The following is a 25,600-nucleotide window of genomic DNA, read 5'->3' on the forward strand; positions in this document are numbered from 1 at the left end:
GCAGAGATAGTTCGTGGATGCAGTGCTTCCTGATTGACCTGCAGCTCACCATCGGGCCTGGGGTGCCATCTTCCAACCACTTGGGTTGCAGAGCCCGTGTGCCTCCTGGACACTTCTCCCAGAGCTGGGCTCTCCCGGACACACTGCTTGCAGCTTGCTTCAAGCTGCAGACCTGAAACTGTTCTTGTTTTCCCTCGATTGTCTGGGGCTGCCGGTGTCTGGGAGGGACCCTCAGACCACACACCCACTGTGGCTCCTGTGAGGGATTCCAGCACTGCTCACCCTCCCTGGAGTGAAGCTCCTTCCTGGTCAGGGGTCCAGTCTGAATCCCACTAATGCTGACTTGGCTCTTTTTGCACCAACCAGAAACTGCGAAAGTTCTAACTGGTTTTGCTTCTAAACCCACAGTGGGTTGCACTCCCCATTGATATGGTTGCCAGGAGATAAGCCTGGGATGATACCATTCCTGTTTTTGCAATGTCACTTCATCAGGCCTTATTCCCGGGTCCAGGTCTGACCCCTCTTCAAATGATGCGCTGGAATGATCTGACATACAGCTCGGAATGTCCTCAGAGCCAGAGCACATTTCCTACTAAACTGGGGAAAAGCAGCCACTCTGGGACGCCGCACCCCCCCACCTCCCCCAACAGTTCTGCATCTGACAAGGCAGTAATGATAGCCTTGGCTTTGGAAAATAGCCCTGTAATGACATCAAGAGTCTTAAAGCTGTCTCGAGGGAACATATAAATTACTGTTTTAGTTAGATGCAAAGTACCTTAAGTATAAATAGGAAGACTTTTTAGTTCCTTTAAAATCCACCTAATGAACAATAGGCCTGGAACGGTATTTACTGGAGGTGCTGCGTTAGTGACACTTGGCCTGTTTAAAATACTGATTTGGTGGTAAATTCTCACCTATTATATACATAGTTATGCTATATATGTGTGTTATTTATTATGTATGTTGCTGCTGCTGTGTGCGTGTTCTAGTCGTGTCTGATTCTTTGTGATCCCATGGACTGTAGCCACCCAGGCTCCTCTGTCCGTGGGATTTCCCAGGCAAGAATACTGGAGTGGGTTGCCATTTCCTAATCCAGGAGATCTTCCCGACCCAGGGATCAAACTCGCATCTCTTGCATCTCCTGCACTGGCAGACAGATTCTTTATGACTAGCGCCACCTTGGAAGCCTCATTACATATGTGACACATATGCTAACATATATAACTAAGCGTTAAAGCGTCTGCCTCGAATGCGGGAGACCCGGGTTCGATCCCTGGGTCGGGAAGATCCCCTGGAGAAGGCAATGGCACCCCACTCCAGTATTCTTGCCTGGAAAATCCCATGGACGGAGGAGCCTGGTGGGCTATAGTCCATGGGGTCGCAAAGAGTCGGACAGGACTAAGCGACTTCACTTTCACTTTCAAGCACGTTAGACATGTTAATGTTATATATATTGAGTCAGCCAAAAGTTCGTTTGGGTTTTTCGTTTACAGCTCACAGAAAAACCCAAACGAACTCTTTGGCCTATCCTATGTATTTATACATGTAAGTCATGTCTGACTCTTTTGAGTCAGATACAACTGAGCAACTTCACTTTCAGTTTTCACTTTCATGCATTGGAGAAGGCAATGGCAACCCACTCCAGTGTTCTTGCCTGGAGAATCCCAGGGACGGGGGAGCCTGGTAGGCTGCAGTCTATGGGGTCGCACAGAGTCGGAGATGACTGAAGCGACTTAGCAGTAGCAGCAGCAGCAGTTACTGTGATTTATTTTTCTAAAAATTCACCTATTCATTATATTAGCTTATTGGTGTATACATAATGCATATTAGTTTGTAGTGTAATGGATATATGAAATATTTAAGGGAACCAGCTGTTTGTTTACAAATAAATTGCTTAACTTGCATGCAGAAACTGAAGCAGCACTATCCTCTATATGTACCTCTGAAGATCCCCTGGAGGAGGATGGCAACCCACCCCAGTATTCTTGCCTGAAGAATCCCATGGACAGAGGAGCCTGGCGGGTTACAGTCCATTGGGTTGCAAAGAGTTGGATACGACTGAGCAACTAACACTCAGGAATCATGCATAAAGGGCTTCATTGCCAAATAAGTTTGCGTTCAAAAGGTTTAGAAGTTATTTTACTCTAGGACCTCTCAGAGCCTTTGATATGCTAACATGTATTGTGAATACGCAAGGGGGAGAGGGGGTGTACATCTCGGGTGCATGGACATCTCGGGAGCCTACCAGGCTCCTCCATCCATGGGATTTTCCAGGCAAGAGTACTGGAGGGGGGTGCCATTGCCTTCTCCAAAATCACAGTATAGGTATTATCTATTCCTATCTATTTTCTAACATTTAAATAGTCACATCTTTAAAAAGTCAGTTACATAAAATACATTTCTTTATAAATCAAAATCTAGTTAGCTGGGCCCCTTCTGTCCTTAACTGTCCAGTGACTTTTTTCCTAGTAGCCACTTAACAAACTTCTGGCAGGAACCAGAGGGTCAGCTGTTGGTCATTGACATTTTTTTCCTTAAGGAGATATCAACCTCATTAAGCCAAAGAAAGTCTTCTTATTACAGTTTCTCACCTGAGTGGTCCAAACTATATTTTCCTCCTAGCTTCTTTCCAAATGGTATATGTCTCATAAGCACTAGGTTGGAATGCTGTCTTTCTGCTACATAATTGGCTATATCATATATACATGTACTTTTAAAAATATTATTTAAAAATAATAAAAGTCATGCAAAATTGGCATTCTGTCCTAAGCCCAAGTATGTGTATGAACTAGCACACAGATTACAGCCCATAAAACCACTCATTTACAGATGGCTCCTCTCTGGTCATTCAGAAAGCCTCTTAGAGACTGCTATCTCGATGGCCCCGATTTTGTGGTTTTTCCATTTATTTATTTATTTATTTATTTTGGTTTTTCCATTTAATAGAAGTTGCGGTGGAAAGGAGGCTGTAAATAAAGACTCCCTGGTCAAGGAGCTAGAGCTCTGCTTTATCTTGGAGAGAACTGTAAGAAACGGCTGAGCAGGGCCTGGCCACCACAGTCGCTTCTAAGGCTTTCTCGTTGAGAAGTGAAAATAAGCCCCTGTGAGGGGACTGAGGATATTTATTGGGAGGTTGCAGTCTGAACAATAGTCATCTGCGAAATAGTTTTAAAATCCAATGGCAGACAATATTTTCTTTTGAGACTTATTGATAAACCCTGGAATGAGAATGCCTAGAAAATACATTAGATTAGTTGGTATGAGCAAAGCTTGAGAAAAAGCTTGAAAGCAGGTAGCTGGAGTGCAGTATGACTAACTCTCTTTTAAGAAAACCAAGAATCTATTTAAAATGGAATACCTGCAATGTCCTGCTGTATAGCATAAGGAACTCTGCTCAAAGTTATGTGGCAGTCTGGGTGGGAGGGGAGTTTGGGGAGAATGGGTACATGTATACGTATGGCTGAGTCCTTTGGCTGTTCACCTGAAACTATCACAATGCTGTTAACTGGCTATACTCCAATACAAAATAAAAAGTTTATTAAAAAAAAAGAAAACCAAGAATCTAAGCAAGTGGTTTATAGACTTTTTGATTTCAAGGATAAGGAAAAAAATTCAATTAAAAAAATCAAATTTGAAAGCTGACTCTAGTAGCCCATTTTTCTTTATTTTTTTCCCCAAATAAGGATAGACTAATTTGGCAAGAATTATTATTACCATTGTTTTATTTTTTCCACTAGGAAAAAAAATAGGAAAGCATGATGTCATATTTACATACACAGTTCAACATTTATATACAATTCTTAAAACTGAATGCATTTGGCTTTAATGAAAAACTCTGGACATTGTTCTAATTTTTCTCACGCAAGTTCGCTTTGTTAGATTATTGTTTTGGAATGCAAAATAGAATAAAATAAAATCTCCTAAACATGCCAAGAAAGTATTGATTATCTTCAGAGAAATTCACATTGGTATTATTAGTTGCCTTATAATATAAAAATATCTCAGACTATGTTTTATTGAATTTCCTAGGAAAAAAAGAACTGAGCTCTGCATTTGATGTACTTAAAAGTTAATGAATGTACGTGAAAGTTAATGATGTACTTGAAAGTTAATGAATACAACCTACATACCCTGATCATTTACAGATAAATATTTACTGATAAACATTTACAGATACAGTACAAAGAGAAAACTTTAGTACTGAGAGGGAGGGAGGGAGGGAGGTGGGAGTAAAAAAGGTGGTATTAATTAGGAAATATTCTTGGTTCTTTTTTAGGAAGGAGGGAGAAAACTGAAGCTGAGAGGTTAAAGAATAATATGAAGCAAGATAAAAGAGCTTCCCTGGTGGCTCAGACGGTAAAGAATCTGCCTGCAGTTCGAAGACCTGGGTTTGATACATGGGTTGGGAAGATCCCCTGGAGGAGGGCATGGCAACCCACTCCAGGATTCTTGCCTGGAGAAACCCCATGGACAGAGGAGCCTGGCAGGCAACAGTCCATGGGGTCACAAAGAGTCAGACATGATTGAAGCAACTTAGCACATACAGCACAGCCCTGATGTGCTGCCTTTGCCTATAGTTTTGGAGTGTTTTTCCTTCACTTGTCAGGAGAGTCTGATGGATGCATTTATCTACCTGTGGTTGGAGGGGACAGTCAGGACTATGACAGATACACCTGCCTGGGCATATATCCAGTGAAAATTCCAATTTGAAAAGACACCCACACCTCAAAGTTCATAGCAGAATTATTTATTAATACAATAGCCAAGACATGGTAGCAACCTAACTATTCCTTGACAAATGAATGGATGAGGATGATGGACACATATATACAATGGAATATTACTCAGTTGTAAAAAAGAATGAAATAATGCCATTTGCAGCAACATGGATGGACCTAGAGATTATCATTCTAAGTGAAGTAAGTCAGACAGAGAGACAAATATCATATGACATCACTTATATGTGGAATCTAAAACAGAATGATATAAATGAACTTATTTAGAAAACCAGACCACCTTACCTGCCTCCTGAGAAATCTGTATGCAGGTCAAGAAGCAATAGTTAGAACTGGACATGGAACAACAGACTGGTTCCAAACCAGCAAAAGAGTACATCAAAGCTCTATTGTCACCATGCTTATTAAATTTATGTGCAGAGTACATCACACAAAATGCCAGGCTAGATGAAGCACAAGTTGGAATCAAGATTGCCGGGAGAAATATCAGTAACCTCAGATACACAGATGACACCAACCTCATGGCAGAAATCAAAGAACTAAAGAGCCTCTTGATGAAAGTGAAAGAGGAGAGTGAAAAAGTTGGCTTAAAGCTCAACATTCAGAAAACGAAGATCATGGCATCTGGTCCCATTACTTCATGGCATATAGATGGGGAAACAATGGAAACAGTGTCAGACTTTATTTTCTTGGGCTCCAAAATCACTGCAGATGGTGACTGCAGCCATGAAATTAAAAGATGCTTGCTTCTTGGAAGAAAAGCTATGACCAACCTAGACAGCGTATTAAAAAGCAGAGACATTACTTTGCTTACCAAGGTCTGTCTAGTCAAAGCTATGGTTTTTCCAGTAGTCACGTACGTATGTGAGAGTTGGACTACAAAGAAGGCTGAGCGCCGAAGAATTGATGCTTTTGAACTGTGGTGTTGGAGAAGACTCTTGAGAATCCCTTGGACTGCAAGTAGATCCAACCAATCCATTCTAAAGGAGATCAGTCCTGGGATTTCTTTGGAAGGAATGATGCTGAAGCTGAAACTCCAGTACTTTGGCCACCTCATGCAAAGAGTTGACTCATTGGAAAAGACTCTGATGCTGGGAGGGATTGGGGGCAGGAGGAAAAGGGGACGACAGAGGATGAGATGGCTGGATGGCATCACTGACTCGATGGACATGTGTTTGAGTGAACTCCGGGAGTTGGTGATGGACAGGGAGGCCTGGCGTGCTGCAGTTCATGGGGTCGCAAGGAGTGGGACACAACTGAGCGACTGAACTGAACTGAACTGAACTGAAAGACAAAGCATGGTAAAAGGTTAGCTGCCATCATCCAAATAGTTGGTACAAGATTATTTGTGGACCATCCCAAAATGAGGCTATATTAGAAAACAAGGAGGAATAAAGACTAAGATAAAAGACTAAATATTTGGAACCTTTGGTTGCATTGACAGAAAAACCAAATAAAACTGACATAAACAAACAGCACAATGTATTATCAGCACACCACTGGCTATCTCATAGAAACTAAAGATGTGTCTTAGGAACAGTCAGAATGTAGAGTTTGAAGTCAGGATCCTCTGATTCTCTGGATGTTCCGTCATTTGGTCAGAAGTCCCCTTCCAGAGTAATCAAGATGGTTAACTGGGTTGATGTGATAACACAGGAGTTATCAGAAGACTATGTGCATGGTGTGGGGAGAGTAGAACAGGAAGAAGATTCTGTTTTCAGAAGAGATTTGTATCAAATAAATCAGAGATGTCCACCTTATTGAAAAAATAGTGAAGAAGCTAGACAGCAAGAAAAAACGGCTTGTCATGTTTCTTGACTGTTTATAAATAACCAAGATCAGTTTCAAGGGTAAAGTAACACCCCCTCTCCCCCCATTTAAATGAACATTTTCTTCATTTAAGGACATCCTCTGAAGGATGTACTAACAAATAGCAACCTGTAAGGCACTTGGCCTATTGTGCAATGCTTAATTACCCACCTTCATTGTGCACTCATCATATGCAAAGAACTTTTCTGGATTCTGAGCTATGGGAAAGAAGTTGCAAACACGACTAGGTCCCTCCTTCAAGGAGCTTACACTTTAGAAATCTGGAGAAGGAAAAGTTTAAAGCAAGCTATCATAACTAGGTCAACCTAACATAAGGACAGATTGCTATATCCCATATTTCTCTCTAAAAAAAAAGAATTTGTGGTCTTAAAATATTACATGATGCACCACGATTCACAGCCTGAACTACATTAAAGTCGGTCAGAAGGTGTCCTCAACCATACCCTGCAGACTGATCACACACACTACCACCTGGATTTAGCTGAAGATTTTTAAATGATATTTTTCTGTGTCTCTGTTTCTCACTGGCTTTTTGGGAAAAGGCCAGAGAGGAAAGGAAACCGTAGGTTATTTTTATAAATATGCTTGCACATTCACCATCATCATTATCATCCACCAATGGCTAAGACTCCGAGCTCCCAATGAAGGGGTCCCAGGTTCAATCCCTGGTTAGGGAACTATATCCCACATGCCCGTAACTAAGACCTGGCACAACCAAATACATAAATATTAGAAAAAGAAAAACAAAAATTCTGAGGGGCAGAGGGGCCTCAGAAAAAGCTGGTGAGAGGAGGTTTTGGCGGAGGATACCAGCAGGTGGCGCTTGTCTCCTCCTCCGAGGTTAGAACTTTGAACTCACCCTAGAATCCTGTAGGAATCAAGGGCTTCTTAGCGCGCACTCAGTGCAAGAGACATCGATCATGCGGTACTTTAGATCCATCACCTTTCCGCATCACCACTTAAAACACCATCTCCCCCTCCAACAAGGGTTGAATCATTTTCTTATTTGATCCGCATCCTCTTCCCCTAGCTAAGTCCCTCACAAGGTCGCTGCTCAAGACTTGGGTATAGAGCCTTAGAGAGTTGGAACCGAAACTTCAGAAAGGAGGGGGACTTTACTAACCTTCCAACTGTTCTACTCGTATGCTGTCAGAAGTTCTGATGCCCCTGGTGTTGGTCTGGGCAGAAGGTGATTTCAACTGCAGACGGGGACGTCAGCTCCCATGCCCCACAGGGGCTCGAAGAAGACCACAAGGTCACCTTGACGAATACCTGTGCGCAGGCTCCAACCGGGACCGAGTTATTTTATAGTTGGGGTCACTGCCTTTCTGACCCCTCCAGCTCCACCCAATTCCGGGCTCAGCCAGCCACAGCCAGCCCCTCTTCCTCACACGACCATGGGTTCTGTCCACCATAGAAACGACCTGCATCTTGAAAACTCCTTCCTTTCTGTGCCTGTACTTTTCTGCCATCGCTCAGAAAACCCCCTGCTCCACTCCTAAGCTGTTCGCAGCGGCGTCCAGCCCTGGCGTTTACAGAAGGAGCGCAACCCTAGAGATCGAAGGCTCTCCTTCAAACCCAGCTCCGCCTCTGACTGCCTGGGTGACCTCAGACGGGTTTCTTCACTTCCTCTGTGGGCTGAGGGAAACAATTTTCCGCTCACGGGGTCCCCTGGATTCCTGAGATCACGAACGCCGACTACGGAGACCAGCGTCTGGCCCACTGGAGGTGCCCAAGTGCTAGGGGCGGGGGTCGTCTGTTAGCCTGATCCTACCGTGAACACTGCCTCTGGGGGTTGGGAGGGGACTCGAGGTCAAAGAATCCGAATAATTCGCAGAACTGAGATAGCCTCTCGCCTACCCCGTGATCTCCCCGCGTCCAGCCCCAAGCGAGTACAGGCGCAGCCCGGCGCCGGCGCGCGGCAGCAGCCGGGGCCCGCGCCCGGGGCGGCGGAGGCAGGCTCGGGGCTGGACTGACGGCTCCGCGGGAAGGCGGAGCAGAGAGCGAGCGGCGGAGGAGGGGAGAGCAGCCGGGAGGAGGGCGCAGGGGCGGGAGGAGACACATGCGCGCTGCCCGCCGCCGCCGCCGCCGCCGCAGTCCTTAGCTTCCCGGGGACAGGAAACCTTCGAGACCGCGCTGCCGCGGCCGCCTCCGCCTCTCGGCTCCCGGTTCCGCGCGCCTGCCACACCCTCCGCCCCTCCTCCGGCATCTCTCGGCGGAGCGCCGCGGGGACTCGGCCCCGGGCTGTCGTCTCCGGTTCCGGGGGGGGGGGGGAAAGGTGTGACCTCCCCCCGCAGGAGCGGCGCGGCGGGGCGGGGGGGGCCCGGGAGAAGATGGCGACGCCGGGAAGCGAACCCCAACCTTTCGTGCCTGCTCTGTCGGTGGCTACGCTGCACCCCCATCATCATCCCCACCACCACCACCACGGAGGAACCGGAGCCAGCGGCGGGGCCACGGGAGGCGGCGGCGGCGGCGGGGGCTTCAACCTGCCCTTGAACCGGGGGCTGGAGCGCGCGCTGGAGGAAGCGGCCAACTCCGGGGGCTTGAACCTCAGTGCCAGGAAACTGAAGGAATTTCCCAGGACCGCGGCCCCCGCCCATGACCTCTCGGACACGGTGCAGGCAGGTGAGAGAGGGCCGAGCGCGGGCGGTGGGTGTGGGTGTCTGGCAGGCTGTCGTGCCTTCCCCGACGCGGTTGCCAGTCTGAGATCTGGCCTGACCGGGGGGTCCAGCGGCCCGTGCTGTCCCGAGGCAGGGACCCGCGTGGGCGGTCCGGCCCGAGGAGAGCGGGGCTGCTCCGGGCCGCCGAGCCCGCGGGCGCGTGGGTCACCCCTGCCGCTGCTGCGCCGGGGAAGTGGCCGCGGGGCTGCGACTTGCGGGCGCGCCGCGGGCGCGCAGTGGAAGTGGGAGGTTTCGGGCGGCTGCGGCCGCTTCCTGGGCCCGGCGCAGGGGCTGGGGACCCGGGCGCCGCGTCTGCGCCTCCAACCCGGGGAAAAGCCCTCTTTGCGCCGAGGCGCCGCCCGTCCGGGTTGGGAAGCCTCTAGACAAAGGTGGCGCGCCCTCCGCCGACCCGAGGGCACCGGCGCGGTTCCGCCGGGCCCCCCTCGGCGACACCACCGAGCGATCGGGCAACTTGTGCCCGCGGCTTCCTCTTCCTGCGTCTGTGTGAGGAGGGAGCGGCGGCTCTGGTCGCGAAATTGAATTGCAGCCGCTTCGCCCGGCTGTCCGCTCGCTGGTTCTTTGCCTCCAGCTCACCGCCCACGCGGTTTGGTCCTGCCACCGAGGCTACCTCGTACTCAGTAATCCGATCTTTGCGGGGGCCCTGGAAGAGACGTCAGGGTATACTTAAAAAAAAAAAAGTAATTAAAGTGCGCCGGTTTCCATCCGTGAGCCCGACAAGTTGTAACTCGTGCCAATGAGCATACAGCGTTTTCAAGTTATGTCATGTGTTGACATATTTCTGAGAGGTCGGCTTTCCCTTTGGTAGTTGGAGTTACTGGAGCAGGATCTATAAACAGGAAGGAGGGTGGTGGAATGCGATTCGGGCCTTGGGACCCTGATAGAACTGCCTGGGTTCCCCACCGTCTGGTTTCAGTTCTTTGGAGGAGGGTTTGTATCTTGCCGCCCAGCATTTCCCAGAGCAGTGGGTACCCCATTCGGGAACCACCGATCAGACCTCCTGGCTGTAATTGCGTCACAGGCCGAGAGTCAGACCCCTGGGATCCTGGATGGCTTGACTGTCAGCTCCAGATCCTGCGGGCGGGTGCGGGTGGGGAGATGGGGCAGACAGTGGCCTTTTGGAGCTAGATTCCAGCGCTCTCTTCTTTAATTCAATGGACGTTTATTAAGAGTCCTAATGAATATTTAGACAAGAATTCTGAGTTCACTAGAGGCAGAAAGCACTCTTTGGGGTCATTAAACTTTGCAATTTGGATCTAGGGATAGTCAGGAATGGGCAAAAAGGAGGGAATTTCCAGAGTTGAGTTGTCAACAGCTGGGAAGGTTCGTGATCGGACCACTAGATGCAGTTTCTCAAGTGGAAGTTATTCCAAGAATTGCCTGAATCATTAACTTAGAAAAAAAAATCCATTGTTAAGTTGGACTTCCCTTTTGCAGCAGATTGTAAGGTGAGCTATGGCAGGATTGGATATAACTGCGGAAAATGTAGCTGGCAGGATATTCATTTCATTGGATATGAAAATGGAGCTGGCAGGACCAATAATAATCTGTGTCTGTATGTTCAGAAGGAGGCACTGAATAGTGTTCCTCTGCTTCTGACGTTTATTTCAAAGTTGGGTGTACTTGGAGTTCACCCTACTGGTGTTTCTTGGAGAAGACGGGTGCTTTTAAAAGCAGAGATCACCTCTTTCTGTTCAGACCTAACCGTGTGAAGCATGGTGGTGTTTAAAACACGATTTCCGTTGTCCTCTCTTTGCTTGTTTGTGGTGAGCTGTGGTTGTGAGTTCTGCAAGTTTTTAATTCGAAACCTCACTTGCACATGTTTTGTGTGCAGAAAATTCTAACTAGTTAAATCTTGGAGGCTTAACCTTAGTGACAGTGAACTGAAAATGTTAGTTCCTCAGTCGTGTCTGACTCTTTGAGACCCCATGGACTGGGCCTACCAGGCTCCTCTGTCCAAGGAGTTCTTCAGGCAAGAATACTGGAGTGGATAGCCATTCCCTTTCCCAGGGATCGAACCTGGGTCTCCTGCTTTGCAGACAGTCTTTACCATCTGAGCCATCAGGGTTAACTCCCTATGGACAAAGGCAGTGTTAATTATGGGAGGAGGAATGTCACTGGAGTTTGTAGGAAGTTAGGAAAACTCTTGAAGTAAAGAGTAGTCAATGTAAAGGCTCCTTTACATGAAATTTCATGACCCAAATGTGTTAAAGAGTTGCTTTTGCAAAAACATTTTTGCCTCAGGTCAAAGCTGGGTGTAAACCAGTTGTGTTCTGCCCTTTGCTCTGTTTACCCAGAGCACTGTTCCTTATTTGGAAGAGGAAAACTCGAAATAAAGCAAGAGTTAAAATTACCTCCAGTGTGCAGTGCTGACATTTCCTGCATATAAAGAGTTTTAGAAGAGTGGAGTGTCTGAGTAGTAACATATACAATAAAGACAGTGGATTCTCTGGGGTTCATATTTAGTTTACAGAACATCTCTTAAAATCAAAAGGACACACAAAGATCCTTAAAGACCTGAGATGGAAAGTGGACTTTTTCATAAATTTTGTAAGACAGGGAGTGACAGAGAAAGCTTTATCTCCCTGTTCAGTTGTATAATTCAGGCCATTTGGTTTATGCCTTGTAAAAGTAACTCTTCTGGCAGCCACCCTAAGCAGAACTGCCCTCTTGGGCAAAGTAGCTTATCTGGCCAGGAGTTGAAAACCCAGATGTAAACATGGAAATATAGAAGCCCAGGGCTGCTCAATAGATGTTTAAGGTCTGTTAATCAAATGCATACATCCCTTTCATAGGAAAAAAACCCAACACTCTCAGGCCTTCCCCCTTACTTTGAGCCAATCAGTTTACTCATATTTGAGTGCAAATAGTTTGGTTGTCAGGATCTAGACTTCTGGCCGGTGAGCTGGGGAAAGAAGGGCTGTGTGTTGGCACAGGTGACCCTGGCTAAATGGAAGAAGAGCCACGATGAGCTCTCGGACTGGGCTCTGCATCACCCTGCTGGGTCCTTGTGAGAAGCCCGTTCAGATCCTCCTGTACAGCTGGGGAGAGTTGAGTAATACATGCTCAAGGTCATCGCTCTACTTAGATGCTAAACCAGGGATGGAACCCTGATGATTTCACTCTAGCATGTGTGTTCTTGACCATGGTGCTAGCGGTAAAGAATCTGCCTGCCAGTTCAGGAGACTTAAGAGATTTGAGTTCGATCTCTGGAGGAGGAAACAGCAACCCACTCCAGTATTCTTGACTGGGAAATCCCATGGACAGAGGAGCCTGGGGAGGGCTACAGTTGCAATGAGTTGCACACGACTGAAGCGACTCGGCACACACGCACACAGGGAAGGGGTGGAGAGGAGTAGAATCCAGGAGGGTACCTGGAGACTCATTCAACCAACATTTGTTCTGCAAGTACCCACCAAGCACTGCTCAGTGCCAGGCATTGTTCTAGGCACCAAGGATACAGTAGAGACCAACAGAGACTCCCTTGACCCTTTCTGATGGAGTTTTCATTCTCCTTCTGGGTGAGGGAGGAGATAATTGAAGAAATAGATTTTGAAGGATGAACTGAGAAGACTTATAGGAGACGTATGCTATCTTGATTTAGAAATATACACGCTGCCTTGTATTAAAGGTGACTTTCAGTAGCTTGTAAAATAGCACAAATGGTAGTAATAAATATGAACTGAAGCAGAAAGTCAGGTCTGAGAAAAAAGTACACAAATACATTCATTGGGAAAGCAGACTTTTTGTTGTTGTTGTTCTAGTGCTGATTTATTAAATAGTGTCATTTGGGGATAAGGACGTTCCAAAGGGTGTTTGTATGACTGAAATGAAGTGGATTGAAAAGAGGAGTAAGAAAAAAAAGAGTCTGTCTCAGGCTGATTGCTGGAGGTCCTGGAAAATGAAAAGGAAAATCTTGGATCCGATGTACAGAACAGTTGTTGAAAGCTGGTCACATTAACGAGAGAGTGGGGTGTGTTATTGCTGATATCTTTTTTGGGGGTGGCTGGAAGCAGGAAAGGCGATATGGGAAGTGCAGGGCTTGCCCAGGCAGGAGTACAGATGAGAAAAGTACTCAGTGAGGTCCTGTATTTGCCAGTGCAGGTGCTGGAGGAGGTGCAGAGAGTAAGACACGACAGGAGCACACGAGATGCAAAGTGACCTTTAAAAAAAATAAAATCCCTGCATCTTCTCTAAGTATATATGTATGTATGTATAATTTTTTATTTATGTGTTTATTTGCTTTTGCATGTGCTGGGTCTTCGCTGCTGCATGGCCTCTTCTCTGGTTGCAGCAAGTGGGGGCTCCTTTCCAGTTCCCGTGCGGGGGCTTCTCTTTGGCGGTGGCCTCTCTCATCGCAGAGCACAGGCTCGAGGTCATGTGGGCTCCATCATTTCGGCTCCCGGGCTCTAGAGCGCAGGCTCAACAGTTGTGACCCACTGGCTTAGTTGTTCCAAGGCATGTGGGATTGTCCCAGATCAGGGATCCAACCTGTGTCTCCTTCATTGGCAGGTGGATTTTTTTTTTTTTTTTTACCACTGAGCCACCAGGGATGCCCCCTTTATTTTGCATCCTTTAATTTCAAAACAAAATATGAAAAACATGATACACAGCCTTCAATCCCCCTGTCAAATGTGGGAAGGAACAGGTTTGAGGCCCTGGTATCCTGCCTTAGACAGAAGGACTGAAATAAAACCACTGGACATCAGCAGAGGGGAGCAGGTGGGCCAGGCTGCGGGGGCTGCTGCTGGGGTGGCCACAGGAACCAGGAAGCCGTGGGGACCTCAAGGTGCGACGCCGGTGGCACAGATAGACATTGTCTGCAAAATTCAGAAAAAAAGGTCATTTTAGTTAAACTGGCTAGGAGAGACTCTGCTAGCCTGAGGTGGAGTTTGGGTCAGGTTTTGTAGGCTGGCTTGGTTGTGGATGGAAGTCCGCATGCACATTCTGTGGTTGGAAATATGGTGTGAACGTGGGGCGTGCCTGACAGTCTGAGATCTGCTGTGTGTACACGTGAGACGGGTGTTGAGGCCGGGACCTCTGGTCACCAGCTCTCACCCCGCTGTCGCTGTGCAATGGAGTGACGCGGCACAGGGCTCTTAGGGCCCTGTAGGGCACTGCGAATGGCTGGGGCCTGGGATATGTCAGCCTGTGGGACTAAGGCCCTGGTCTGTCTGCGACACCTCTCTCAAATATCTACAGAGGCAAAGACTTCTCTGAGATTTGTGGCTTCTCTGTTGAAGCCTGAGTCCCCCTGCCCCATTCCCATTCTGTCCCAACTGAATCCTTGGGATATTAGCTTCCTTTAGATACTGGGATGCACCCAAGACTTGATGAAATCTATCTGGTCTCAAAAACTATTCCATACTTTTGGCCGTAAAGATTTTTCATTATGAATGTAATGAAACTTGAAATCACATGTGTTTTTGTAGAACGTGATATTCTTTTGTAGGTATGCTTTGTTTCTAATTATGTTTCTGCTATTGAACTGATTAATCACTGTGCTATAGTGATTATTTATAGTGGTAGTCACTCTCATTTAAATGGCTATATTCATCACATATATTCTGACTACTAATACTTCAGAAACAAGGAGTCACAGCTTTTCCTCCCTTTTATTATTGTTGTTGATCAGTTTCACTGTCACTAAGTTGTGTCTGACTTGGTTTAATCACTAAGTTGTATCTGACTCTTTGCAACCTCATGGACTGTAGCCCGCCAGGCTCCTCTGTCCATGGGATTCTCCAGGCAAGAATACTGGACCGGGTTGCCATTTCCTTCTCCAGGGGATCTTCGAGGACCAGGGACTGAACCCGTGTCTCCTGCATTGACAGGCAGATTCTTTACCGCTGATCCACCAGGGAAGCCCCGGTTTCACTGTGGTTTAGTCGCTCAGTCATGTCCAACTCTTTGTGACCTAATGGACTGTAGCTGCCCGGCTCCTCTGTCCGTGGGATTTCCCAGGCAGGAACACTGGAGCGGGTTGCCATTTAGAGGACCTCTAGTAGTAAAAGCTTTTAGCGCTGCCAGGCCTCCGTGTGCCTGGTGGCTCTGCACCACAGCCACGCCTGCTCTCCCACGTTTGTGTGTGTGGCAGGAACAGTCTCCACAAACATGCCTGCATTCCCATTGCTTGCCTCATGGGCTGCTCTTTATTGAAAAGGCAGGAACACAATAATCATGTTTCCAGAATAACAGCATACAACCATAGGCCATAAAACCTCTGGGAATTTTTGAGCTGTGCCAGTTTATAAAGGTCAGCCCAGGGTTTGACCTTCATCATTGAAAGTATTCCACCGGCTAATTTGTTAGTCACTGTGATATCTTATTTGTTTTTTTTGGTGAGTGTCAGTTATTAGGCAAAAATTTGGCATAACCCCACTATTTAGACATTTTAACTTCAATTGTTGACTAAGAATTTTTTTTTTTCAGTTCTGTTGCAACTTAAATTTTTCATACTGTGGTTTAGCAGTTCTATGGTTTTAAGCATTTAAAGGGTAAGGTACCTTTTGAAATCTATGTTAGTGTTGATTGGTGCAGAGGTTAATTACCTTTGCTCTTGCTGTCCTGCTGATGTGAACAAAGGCTTAGAAGTTGTTACTCAACTTTGTCACTACTTATCAGTATTTAAACACAAGTTGCTTCCTTTTGCGTGTACTTTTCTATTTTTCCCCCTTTTCATATCTACCTATCTATATCTATCGACCTATATCCATAGATATAACTATTTACCTATACCTATGTCGGAGAAGGCAATGGCACCCCACTCCAGTACTTTTGCCTGGAAAATCCCATGGATGGAGGAGCCTGGTGGGCTGCAGTCCATGGGGTCGCTAAGAGTCGGACACGACTGAGCGACTTCACTTTCACTTTTCATCTTCATGCACTGGAGAAGGAAATGGCAACCCACTCCAGTGTTCTTGCCTGGAGAATCCCAGGGACGGGGGAGCCTGGTGGGCTGCCGTCTCTGGGGTCGCACAGAGTCGGACACGACTGACGCGACTTAGCAGCAGCAGCAGCATAAGTGTATTTATATACCTGTATTAATCAGTATATATCTATATACTTGGACGTCCCTGGTGCTCAAATGGTAAAGAATCTTTCTGCGGTGTGGGAGACTTGGGTTCGATCCCTGGGTTGAGAAGATCCCCTGGAGAAAGGAACGGCAACCCACTCCAGTATTCTTGACTGGGAAATCCCATGGACAGAGGAGCCTAGTGGGCTACAGTCCATGGGGTTGCAAACAGTCAGACATGGCTGAGCAACTAACACACACACACGTGTACAGACACGCAGATCTATATACTTATATCTGTATACATTTATATGTGTGTGATTTGCTTAGCCAAAAAAGAAAGCCCAACTATATTTACATATCTGATGCCTTTATTTATGTACAGTTTATAAGTAGTGTGGAGGCATTTACTATTGCTACAAATTTCTTGTTGTTGTATGAAAGTTTTGTGGCACCAAATTTTTCATTTGCTATATAAATTTCTTTGGCTAGAGATAATAGGTATAAACACTTTTTATATTTATGCTGGGCAACATTTACTCTCTCTTAATATCTTCCCAAAGTCATCTCCTCCTGGCGCTGTGTTGAGTCCGCTTTTCCAGAGATTTGGCGATTTAAGTGGCAGAAATGCAATGAACTCTGCTTAAGGTGCTTATGGGGTTGTCGGTTGGGTCACATGACTTGAACACTTGTCTGTGCCTCACAGAATTCTGTTTGTGATGCTACTTGCCGGATTTGGCTTAGCTTTTTGGAAAATTAGACTTCTGCCTTAGAAAGGCATTGGGGAAAACTGGCCTGGGCTTAGGTCTTGTACTGCTACCACGATCACGATTTGTGAGCTCTTTCAGTGATGATGTCACTTGTTGGAATTCAGGTGATTTGGAGTTAACTGTGATGTTTATTTCAAATATAAAATTATGTGTGTGCTCAGTCGTGTCTGACTCTGCGGCCCCATGACTGTAGCCCGCCAGCCTCCTCTGTCCATGGGAGGATTTTCCAGGCATGAATACTGGAGTGAGTTGCCATGTCTTTCTCCAGGGGATCTTCCCGACCTAGGGATCGAACCCATGTCTCTTGCACCCTGGCAGATTCTTTACCAATAGCACCCCCCAGGAAGTCCCTATCATAAAAGGCTTAAGGATGTAAGACCCGAAACCCAACTATATTTACATAGCTGATGTATAATTTATAGGAAGTCAAGAGGCTTCTGTTTTATTGCTACTATTTTTCGTGCGTGGCGTGGAAGGTTTTTGGCAGCAGAATTTTCAGTTGCTATGATAGTTCAGAGAAGTTTTTGTGTGTATGTAGTGTGAATGGTTTAACCAAAAAAAGAAAAAAGGCAAGAAGGGAAAGACAGAAAAAAAAGTAAGAATGGTCAGGATTCCATGTCAGCCTTAGGCCTGCCAATAGAGACGCAGGCCTGAAGTGCGTCTGTGTGCTCTTCATCTTAACTTCAGAGTTCAGTAGTATTGTTTCCATATACTGTAGTAAGAAGTCGTACATTTGGAAACCATCTGTTCCCACAAAGTAATTCAAAAATCGCCTAGATTGTTTACATGGATAGAAAGTCGAAGAACTGTGAGAATCTGGCTTCTCTTGCTTTTATTGCAAGCAAGTGGAAGTGAGATGCCTTTCTCAAAGTCAGATTTCTGGGTGTGCTCATACTTTTTCCTATCTGGACCCTCCACTGGCCATAAAGGAGGGATACTGGGACCAAAAAAAAAAAAAAATTGGAGACAAGCAGTATTTGGTTTGCATCATAGAAATGTTTTAATTTGGGGTTGCTGAGAAATTATTGCTCCTATGTTCATAGGAGATTGATACTGAGCCAGGTTAATTTATGGTACCTGAAACCCTTCCACGATGTTCCAGGGTCAGGCTTTATGATTTTGGAAATCTTCTTTGATATTTGCTTTCTTCCTTCTGCTGTGCTACCTCAGTCTCTTTGCTGGTGGGGCCCTAAGACCTTGTGACTCGAAACACAGTCCATATCTCTCTGGCCCAGTGAACCTTGAGGTTCCCCTTCACTGTTCTCCCCAGAGGGGCAGAGGGAAGCCCCATCTTGGTTTTCTTAATCCTCTGGCTTCTCCTGTGGTCTTGCTTTTGATAGCTAACCTCTGCAGCTCTGGCCATGGAGTTTTGCCACCCAAGGTATTCCTCTGATGTTCCTTTTTTTTAAAAAAAAAAAAATATTCTGTGTATTTATTTTATTGGAGTATAACTGCTTTACAATGTTGGGCTGGTTTCTGCGGTACCACAGTGTGGACCAGTTCTGTGGATGCATATGTCCCCTGCCCCTTGAGCCTCCCTCCTACCCCCATCCCACCCCTCTATGTCCTCATTGCCGCATTTTCTCTCTGCAGGCAGCCACGATGTGTTCAAAGATAGCATCTCCCCTTGCAGACTGCCTGGCTTGGCCTTCCTTCCCATTGCCCGAATTTCCCTTTTCTAGGTCACGTCCCTCGCCTCACCCCTCCCCCTCCCCACCTTCTGCCCTGGAAAAGGGTGAAAGTGAAGTTGCTCAGTTGTGTCTGACTCTTTGCGACCCCACGGACTGTAGCTTACCAGGCTCCTCCGTCCATGGGATTTTCCAGGCAAGAGTACTGGAGTGGGTTGCCATTGCCTTCTCCAGGGGATCTTCCCAACCTAGGGATCGAACCCAGGTCTGCTGCACTGCAGGCAGACACTTGACTGCCTGAGCCGTCAGGGAAGCCCTGCTGCCCTGGACGAGTCTACTTAACCCCGCTCCCGTTCTGGCTAGTCCCCAGCCTCCTCAAGACAGGGGGCTCCCTGGCAGCCCTTTCATGCAGATCTGAGCACAGAATCGGGCCCAGCTTTAAGACACTTAGGCATTATTTCCTTATGGAGCTTTTTTGTTAATCATTGCCTTCTTCTCTGGTGCTTTCCCCATGCTTAAACTCTTTCCTCCTTGGCTGGCCTGTGAGGTCTGGCCCGGCAGGGATTTTCCCTTAGTTTTGTGTGTGCCCTCCATACGAGGGACAGAAAGTGCTAGATTAATATCAGTGCCCTGTTCCTCTCCTCTTTCCTACTCGCAGCCGTCTCTTAGTCCTTGCACTTTCAGTCCGTCATCTTGGATCTGCCACAATGCACGGTTTGCTCATCTGATGCCGTTTTTTTGGTCCTCACCTTCTTTTTTTTTTTTTTTTTTTTCATATCGCGTCTTTTTGCTTCTCAGCCATCGCCCCACTCTACTAGTTGGCTCAGGCTGCAGTAACAAAGTACCGCAGACTGGATGTCTTAACAGAGATTTATTTCCTCAGTGTTCTAGAGGCTGAGAGTCCAAAGTCACGGTGTTGGCGGGGCTGGTTTCTCCCGAGGCATCTGTCCTTGGCTTGTTGGTGGCCACCCTGCCCCTGTGTTCCTGTGGCCTTTCCTCTGTCCTGGAGTGTCCCTGCTGTCTCCTTGTGGGTCCATAGTTCCTCTTCTTATGAAGACACCAGTCACACTGAATTAGTGCCCGCCCATAACCCACGCGTATAACCTTATGAGTGGTTATACAACTTGAGAGGCCTGATCTCCAAATAGACCATGCTCTGAGGGACTGGAGCTTCGATGCACGAATCTGGGGGAACACGATTCAGCCCAGCACACACTCCTCCTGGCCTGGATAAAGTGACTCTGCTGTGTGAGCCTGCCCTCCCAGGAGGCCTGGGCCAGGCCTGTCTTCTTCCCCACAGTAAATGTTTCTGAGTACCTGATGTGCTGTAAAAGGAAGGGGCTACGTACACACTTAAAAATGGGTGACTCTGACTAAAGTCTGGGTCCCCCTTCTCCCCACCACCTCACTCAAATTTAGAATCTTTTTGGTGGTTGGTGGGTCCCTAGAGTTACTCTTTTTCAACAGGTAAGATTACTTTCTTCAATGTTTGCCAAGTGTTTGATAAGCCAGATTACATCCAGAGGTCCAGTTGTCATGATTTCTGAGAGGGACAGGTGGGAGCTTTATTGTATCAAATGTTGCTTGAAGTTAACAATTGAAGTGAAAGTAAACAGGTTTTGAGCACCTAGCAAGGGTAGCAGCTGTGGATGATTAAAAAAAAAATAGAGATATAGTTGTCCGTATAGATTTTGCCGAATTGGATAAGGACTAACGTAACATTTGAAAGCACTGTTGATTCTTTTGCGACCCAGTGGACTGCAGCCCACCAGGCTCCTCTGTCCATGGGACTTTCCAGGCAAGAATACTGGAGTGGCTTGGCATTTCTTTCTCCAGGGGATCTTCCTGGCTCAGGGATCCAAGTCGAGTCTCCTGAATTGCAGGTGGATTCTTTACCACTGAACCATCTGGGAAGCCCCGAAAGTACTGTATTCTCAGTAACTTAAGAGTCATTTTCAGAAAAAGCCTTCTAGTCCTTAGCCTAAGGGACTGTCTTCCCCGTTGTGTAGCTTAGAGGTTAAAAATCAGCTCTCGAGCCTCAAAGACCAGGGTCCAAATCTTGGTATTGTCGATTATTAACTGTGTCACTCAGATAACTTAAACTAGGATGTCTTAACCTATAAAATGGGAACAATGGATACTGAATCCTGTTGTGAAGACAGTGGTTATAACAACAATAGCAACACTATCAAGTGCTTTCCTGTGTCAGGCATTGTTCCATGTCCTTTATATGTAAACAGATATATTAAATATATGTAATATATACATTTCCTCATTTAATTCTTGCTGCGTGTTCTGTTTTAACTGTAGTAGGAGTTCAATGTCTCCTTACCTTCCCAGCTGCCAGCTGGGTTCCACCCAACTTCCGATATGCAGTTGAAATCCACCTGCCTCTGAAATGCCTTTCTTGACCACTGTAGCCTGAAGAGGGAGTTTCTAGATAATTAGAAATCACCCCTTCACATCTCTCCCTCATTTAATAGCTGAGGACACTGAGGCTCAGAGAGCTTAAGCCACTTGCCCAAGGTCACACAGCAGGGCGGTGGGCACCTCCCAGCCAGGAAGCTCCCTCCCTCCTTAGATTTCTCAGGTCAGCCCCACCCAGACCATCCAGGAGGAAGGACGCTAAAAGAAAAAAAAAAATACTGTGAAACCTTTAATAACATGTGGCCCAAAGCTGGGGAGAGTAAGATGGGAAACGAAGCGCGGTTACAGATTAAACATGTTAGTTCAGGATTTTACAGCATGTGGTTTGGAGGACATGCTTGGGCTCCATGTAAATTGGATCCCAAAGTACTGACAGACGCGTGGGGCAGTCCCACCCAGACTCAGGCCTGGAGGTCCACAGCCGCCTGTCAGAGCACGACTTTTCTCAGCACTTGGAATCCATTTTCCTGTGGAAATAAAGTAGCAACTGGTGGTTTGGTTCCCTCGCCAACCCTCTCTTTAACCCTGGCAGAGCTGGGCCTTTGTGTTCACGGTGTTTCTTTGGAAAAATGCAGACTCCCTTCTGACACGGAATTCTGGATGTGAAACGCTTGCCTTTTGGCGATCGCTGTGAAATAGCGATTTCAGACCAATGGCGATTGCTCTCTTCCCTGAGGCCGTTCTGACCCAATATCAGAAAGCCCACCTCCCTCCCAGGCCCCTGGGTCAGTGGCCCAGCAGACCGGGTGTCCCTTCCACGCGGTGCGGGGAGCCAGCTGTTGTGCTGTGTGCGCGTACTTAGTCCTGTCCTCGGTTCTCTTTGCGACCCCGTGAATCGTAGCCCCCCAGGCTCCTCTGTCCTTGGAATTTCCCAGGCGAGAATACTGGAGCGGGTTGTCATTTCCTTCTCCAGGATATCCTCCTGACTCAGGGATCAAACCTGCATCTCATGTGTCTCCTGCCCTGGTAGATGGATTCTTTACCCCTGAGCAGCCCGGGAACCTCAGGTGGGCATAAGTCAGGGGTCAGCTCTGGGGATCAGTGAGGCATCCAGACCTGAGACGAGTTGGTCTGGGAAATGCCCCGTGCAGGAGATGGGCAGGGATGGAAACGCTTCTCTGCCTAGTTGGTGTATTTTTTACATATTATTCCCCCAAATTATTACTTTTAGAATTTGAAGCAAATTACTGAGTCTTGCTGAACTTCAGGTGGGTAATTTGTTTTGTTTTAATATTTATTTATCTGGATGCATAGGGTCTTAGTTGTGCCATGCAGGATCTTTAGTTGTGGCATGTGGGGTCTAGTTCCCTGACTAGGAATCGAACCCGGGCCCCTGGCACTGGGAGTGTGGAGTCTTAGCCACTGGACCACCAGGCAAGTCCTCAGGTTTGTAATTTGTTGATGGTGAGAATACTCTTTTCCAGATGCTCAACATAACTCATTATCAGAGAAATGCAAATCAAAACCACAATGAGGTACCATCTCATGCTGGTTAGAATGGCTGCTATCAAAGTCTATAAACAATAAATGCTGGAGAGGGTGTGGAGAAAAGAGAACCGTCTTACACTGTTGGTGAGAGTGCAAACTAGTACAGCCACTATGGAGAACAGTGTGGAGATTCCTTAAAAAACTGGAAATAGAACTGCCATATGACCCAGCAATCCCACTGCTGGGCATACACACCGAGGAAACCATAATTGAAAGAGACACGTGTACCTCAGTGTTCATCGAAGCACTGTTTACAATAGCCAGGACATGGAAGCAACCTAGATGTCCATCAGCAGATGAATGGATGAGAAAGTTGTGGTATATATACACAATGGAATATTACTCAGCTATTAAAGAGAATGCATTTGAATCAGTTTTAATGAGGTGGATGAAACTGGAGTCTATTATGCAGAGTGAAGTTAGTCAGAAAGAAAAACACCAATACAGTATATTAACACATATATATGGAATTTAGAAAGATGGTAATGATGACCCTATATGCGAGGCAGCAGAAGAGAGACAGATATAAAGAACTGACTTTTGGACTCTGTCGGAGAAGGCAAGGATGGGATGATTTGAGAGAACAGCTTTGAAACATGTATATTACCATATGTGAAATAGATCATCAGTCCAAGTTCAGTGCATGAAACGGGGGGACAACCCAGGGGGATGGGATGGGGAGGGAGGTGAGAGGGGGGTTCAGGATGGGGAACACGTGTACACCCATGGCTGATTCATGTCAATGTATGGCAGAAACCACCACAATATTGTAAAGTGATTAGCCTCCAATTAAACTAAATAAATTAATTTAAAAAATACTCTTTTCCCCTCAGGGCTGTTGCGAGGAGTTGAGATACAGTCCCCAGAGCAGAATTTGGGTTTGGCTTAAGTGAGTGATCCGGAGAAGGCAATGGCACCCCACTCCAGTACTCTTGCCTGGGGAATCCCATGGGCGGAGAAGCCTGGAAGGCTGCATGCAGTCCATGGGGTCGATGAGGGTCGGACATGATTGAGCGACTTCACTTTCACTTTTCACTTTCATGCATTGGAGAAGGAAATGGCAACCCACTCCAGTGTTCTTGCCTGGAGAATCCCAGGGATGGCAGAGCCTCATGTGCTGCCGTCTATGGGGTCACACAGAATCGGACATGACTGAAGTGACTTAGCAGCAGTAGCAGTAAGTGAGTGATCAGTAGATGTCACTTGCTTTTCTAGATTCCCAAGGGTTGACGTGTCATAGTTTGTCTTCAGTAAGATAAATAACTGGGTGTCATCGGCCTGTCGTTGGCATAGTGGCTAAGGGTACACGTGGCTGGCTCTCAGTCCTGGTTTCACAAGAACACGACTAGTGCTTAACTTCCCTGAGCCTCAGTTTCCTTGTCTTGCAATGAGGGATCGTAATCCTAGGATTATTGTGCAGAGGAAATGAATGAATATATGTGTAAAGTGCTTAGATCAGTGCTTGGTACTGACATTTGCCATTATTATCATCACAGTCCGTTATCTTTAGAAAAGAGATTCAGTCTTCTAAGGCACAGAAAGACTAAATTCCTAGAAATATTGTGACATTAATGAAATGATTGTGATATCCAGAAAGCTTCAGTATACCTGGTTGCACTGTGTGTAAGCATTATTTATATTCTTTTGACAGTCTTTGGAAGATGGTAGAGTAGGTACTGGCTTAGATGGTGAAGAATCTGCCTGCAGTGCAGGAAACCTGGGTTCAATTCTTGGGTTGGGAAGATCCCCTGGGGAAGGGAATGCCTACTCACTCCAGCATTCCTGCCTGGGAAATCCCCTGGACAGAGGAGCCTGGCAGACTACGGTCCATGGGGTGGCAAAGAGTCAGACATGACTGAGCAACTTAGCACACAGAGAGTAGGTATTATTTATTCTTCCAGAGCTAAATATTCAGATCTTAGGTGTAAGGAAAACTGGATTAGATGGTGAAATGGTTTTCCTTGGATTGTGTTACTAGTTAAGTGGTTGAGCCAAGACTATATCTTCTGAGTTTTTATGTGTTTTCCATTCATTTCTCAAATACTTCTCCAAGGAGTGAGAACATGTCTGTGAGGATGCAGAGATTAAAGAATGAATATGTAGATTTCAACATGTCATTGCTTTTCTTACTTTCCTGGTGTCCAGCATTGGTTTGAACTTTAATCAGAAGGCGTTACACCCAAGGCCTGCTGATAGGTTCAGCATCAGTTCTTCCCAGGAATATTCAGAGTTGATTTCCTTTAGGATTGACTGGTTTGATCTCCTTGAAGTCCAAGGAACTCTCAAGTGTCTTCTCCAGCACCACAGTTTTTAGCTAAAGTTACTTTAAAAACATTCTGGCCTCCTTTGTCTCCTTGAAAACTGGAGCTAAACACCTCGTGTGAAAGAGATACCAAAAGAGACACAGAGATACCCTCCATACCAAAGAGGGAATAGAAGAATTCAGGGTGGAGATGGCTGTGTAAATAAACTTTACTTCTTCACTCATTTCCTACCCCAAGTCCAAACTCATTTGTCTTGTCAATTTTTAAGAGGTTTACTGTGTTTTTTTTTTTTTGAGTTGGGGGGCATCTAAAATATATATCAAACTGTCTGTTTTGGTTACTTCTTTCAGTATCTTATATTTATGAGCTCCTATATGTAGGAAATTAGTTTTTTTTCCCATTGTTGGATAGCAATTTAGTTACTAGGCCAACCAAGAACCTCGAAGGGGAGAAGGAATTAAGTTTTCTTCTTCTATACTGTGCTCTATTGTAGTGTCACTACATATTTAGAGCTGGAGCTATGGATCCGTGGACGAGAGTTTGCGCTGAGAATCAAGCCCGGAGCATTTTGATAGGTAGTCCCTGGGGTGATTCAGAGACTGATGAGTCAAGATTCCACTCCAGACTCTCGTCTCCCATTAAAACGAGTGGCTACAGAGGATCCAGGTGGATGCCTGGGGAGTTCTAGTCCTGATACTCACCAGTTTCCAGTGGCCAATTATCAGCTCCATTTCTAAGAACTGTGCTTTCCAGCAAGCACCAAT

The 25,600-nt window shown here is 46.4% G+C and overlaps 1 protein-coding gene across 4 annotated transcripts in view; it reads left to right on the top strand.

Annotated features, from left to right (window-relative positions):
* Window positions 1-8,651: 8,651 nt before the first annotated feature.
* The window catches only part of LRCH1 (leucine rich repeats and calponin homology domain containing 1), a 219,083-nt gene continuing 202,134 nt past the window's right edge, over window positions 8,652-25,600 (top strand). For all 4 annotated transcript variants that reach the window (XM_040267245.1, XM_040267248.1, XM_040267244.1 and 1 more), the window contains exon 1: window positions 8,652-9,191. In XM_040267245.1, coding sequence (XP_040123179.1) covers window positions 8,900-9,191 — 292 coding nt within the window. In that variant the 5' untranslated portion in view covers window positions 8,652-8,899. The remainder of the gene's footprint in view (window positions 9,192-25,600) is intronic.

The sequence above is a fragment of the Oryx dammah genome, unplaced genomic scaffold (assembly GCF_014754425.2).
Source record: "Oryx dammah isolate SB20612 unplaced genomic scaffold, SCBI_Odam_1.1 HiC_scaffold_24, whole genome shotgun sequence".
NCBI lineage: Eukaryota > Metazoa > Chordata > Mammalia > Artiodactyla > Bovidae > Oryx > Oryx dammah.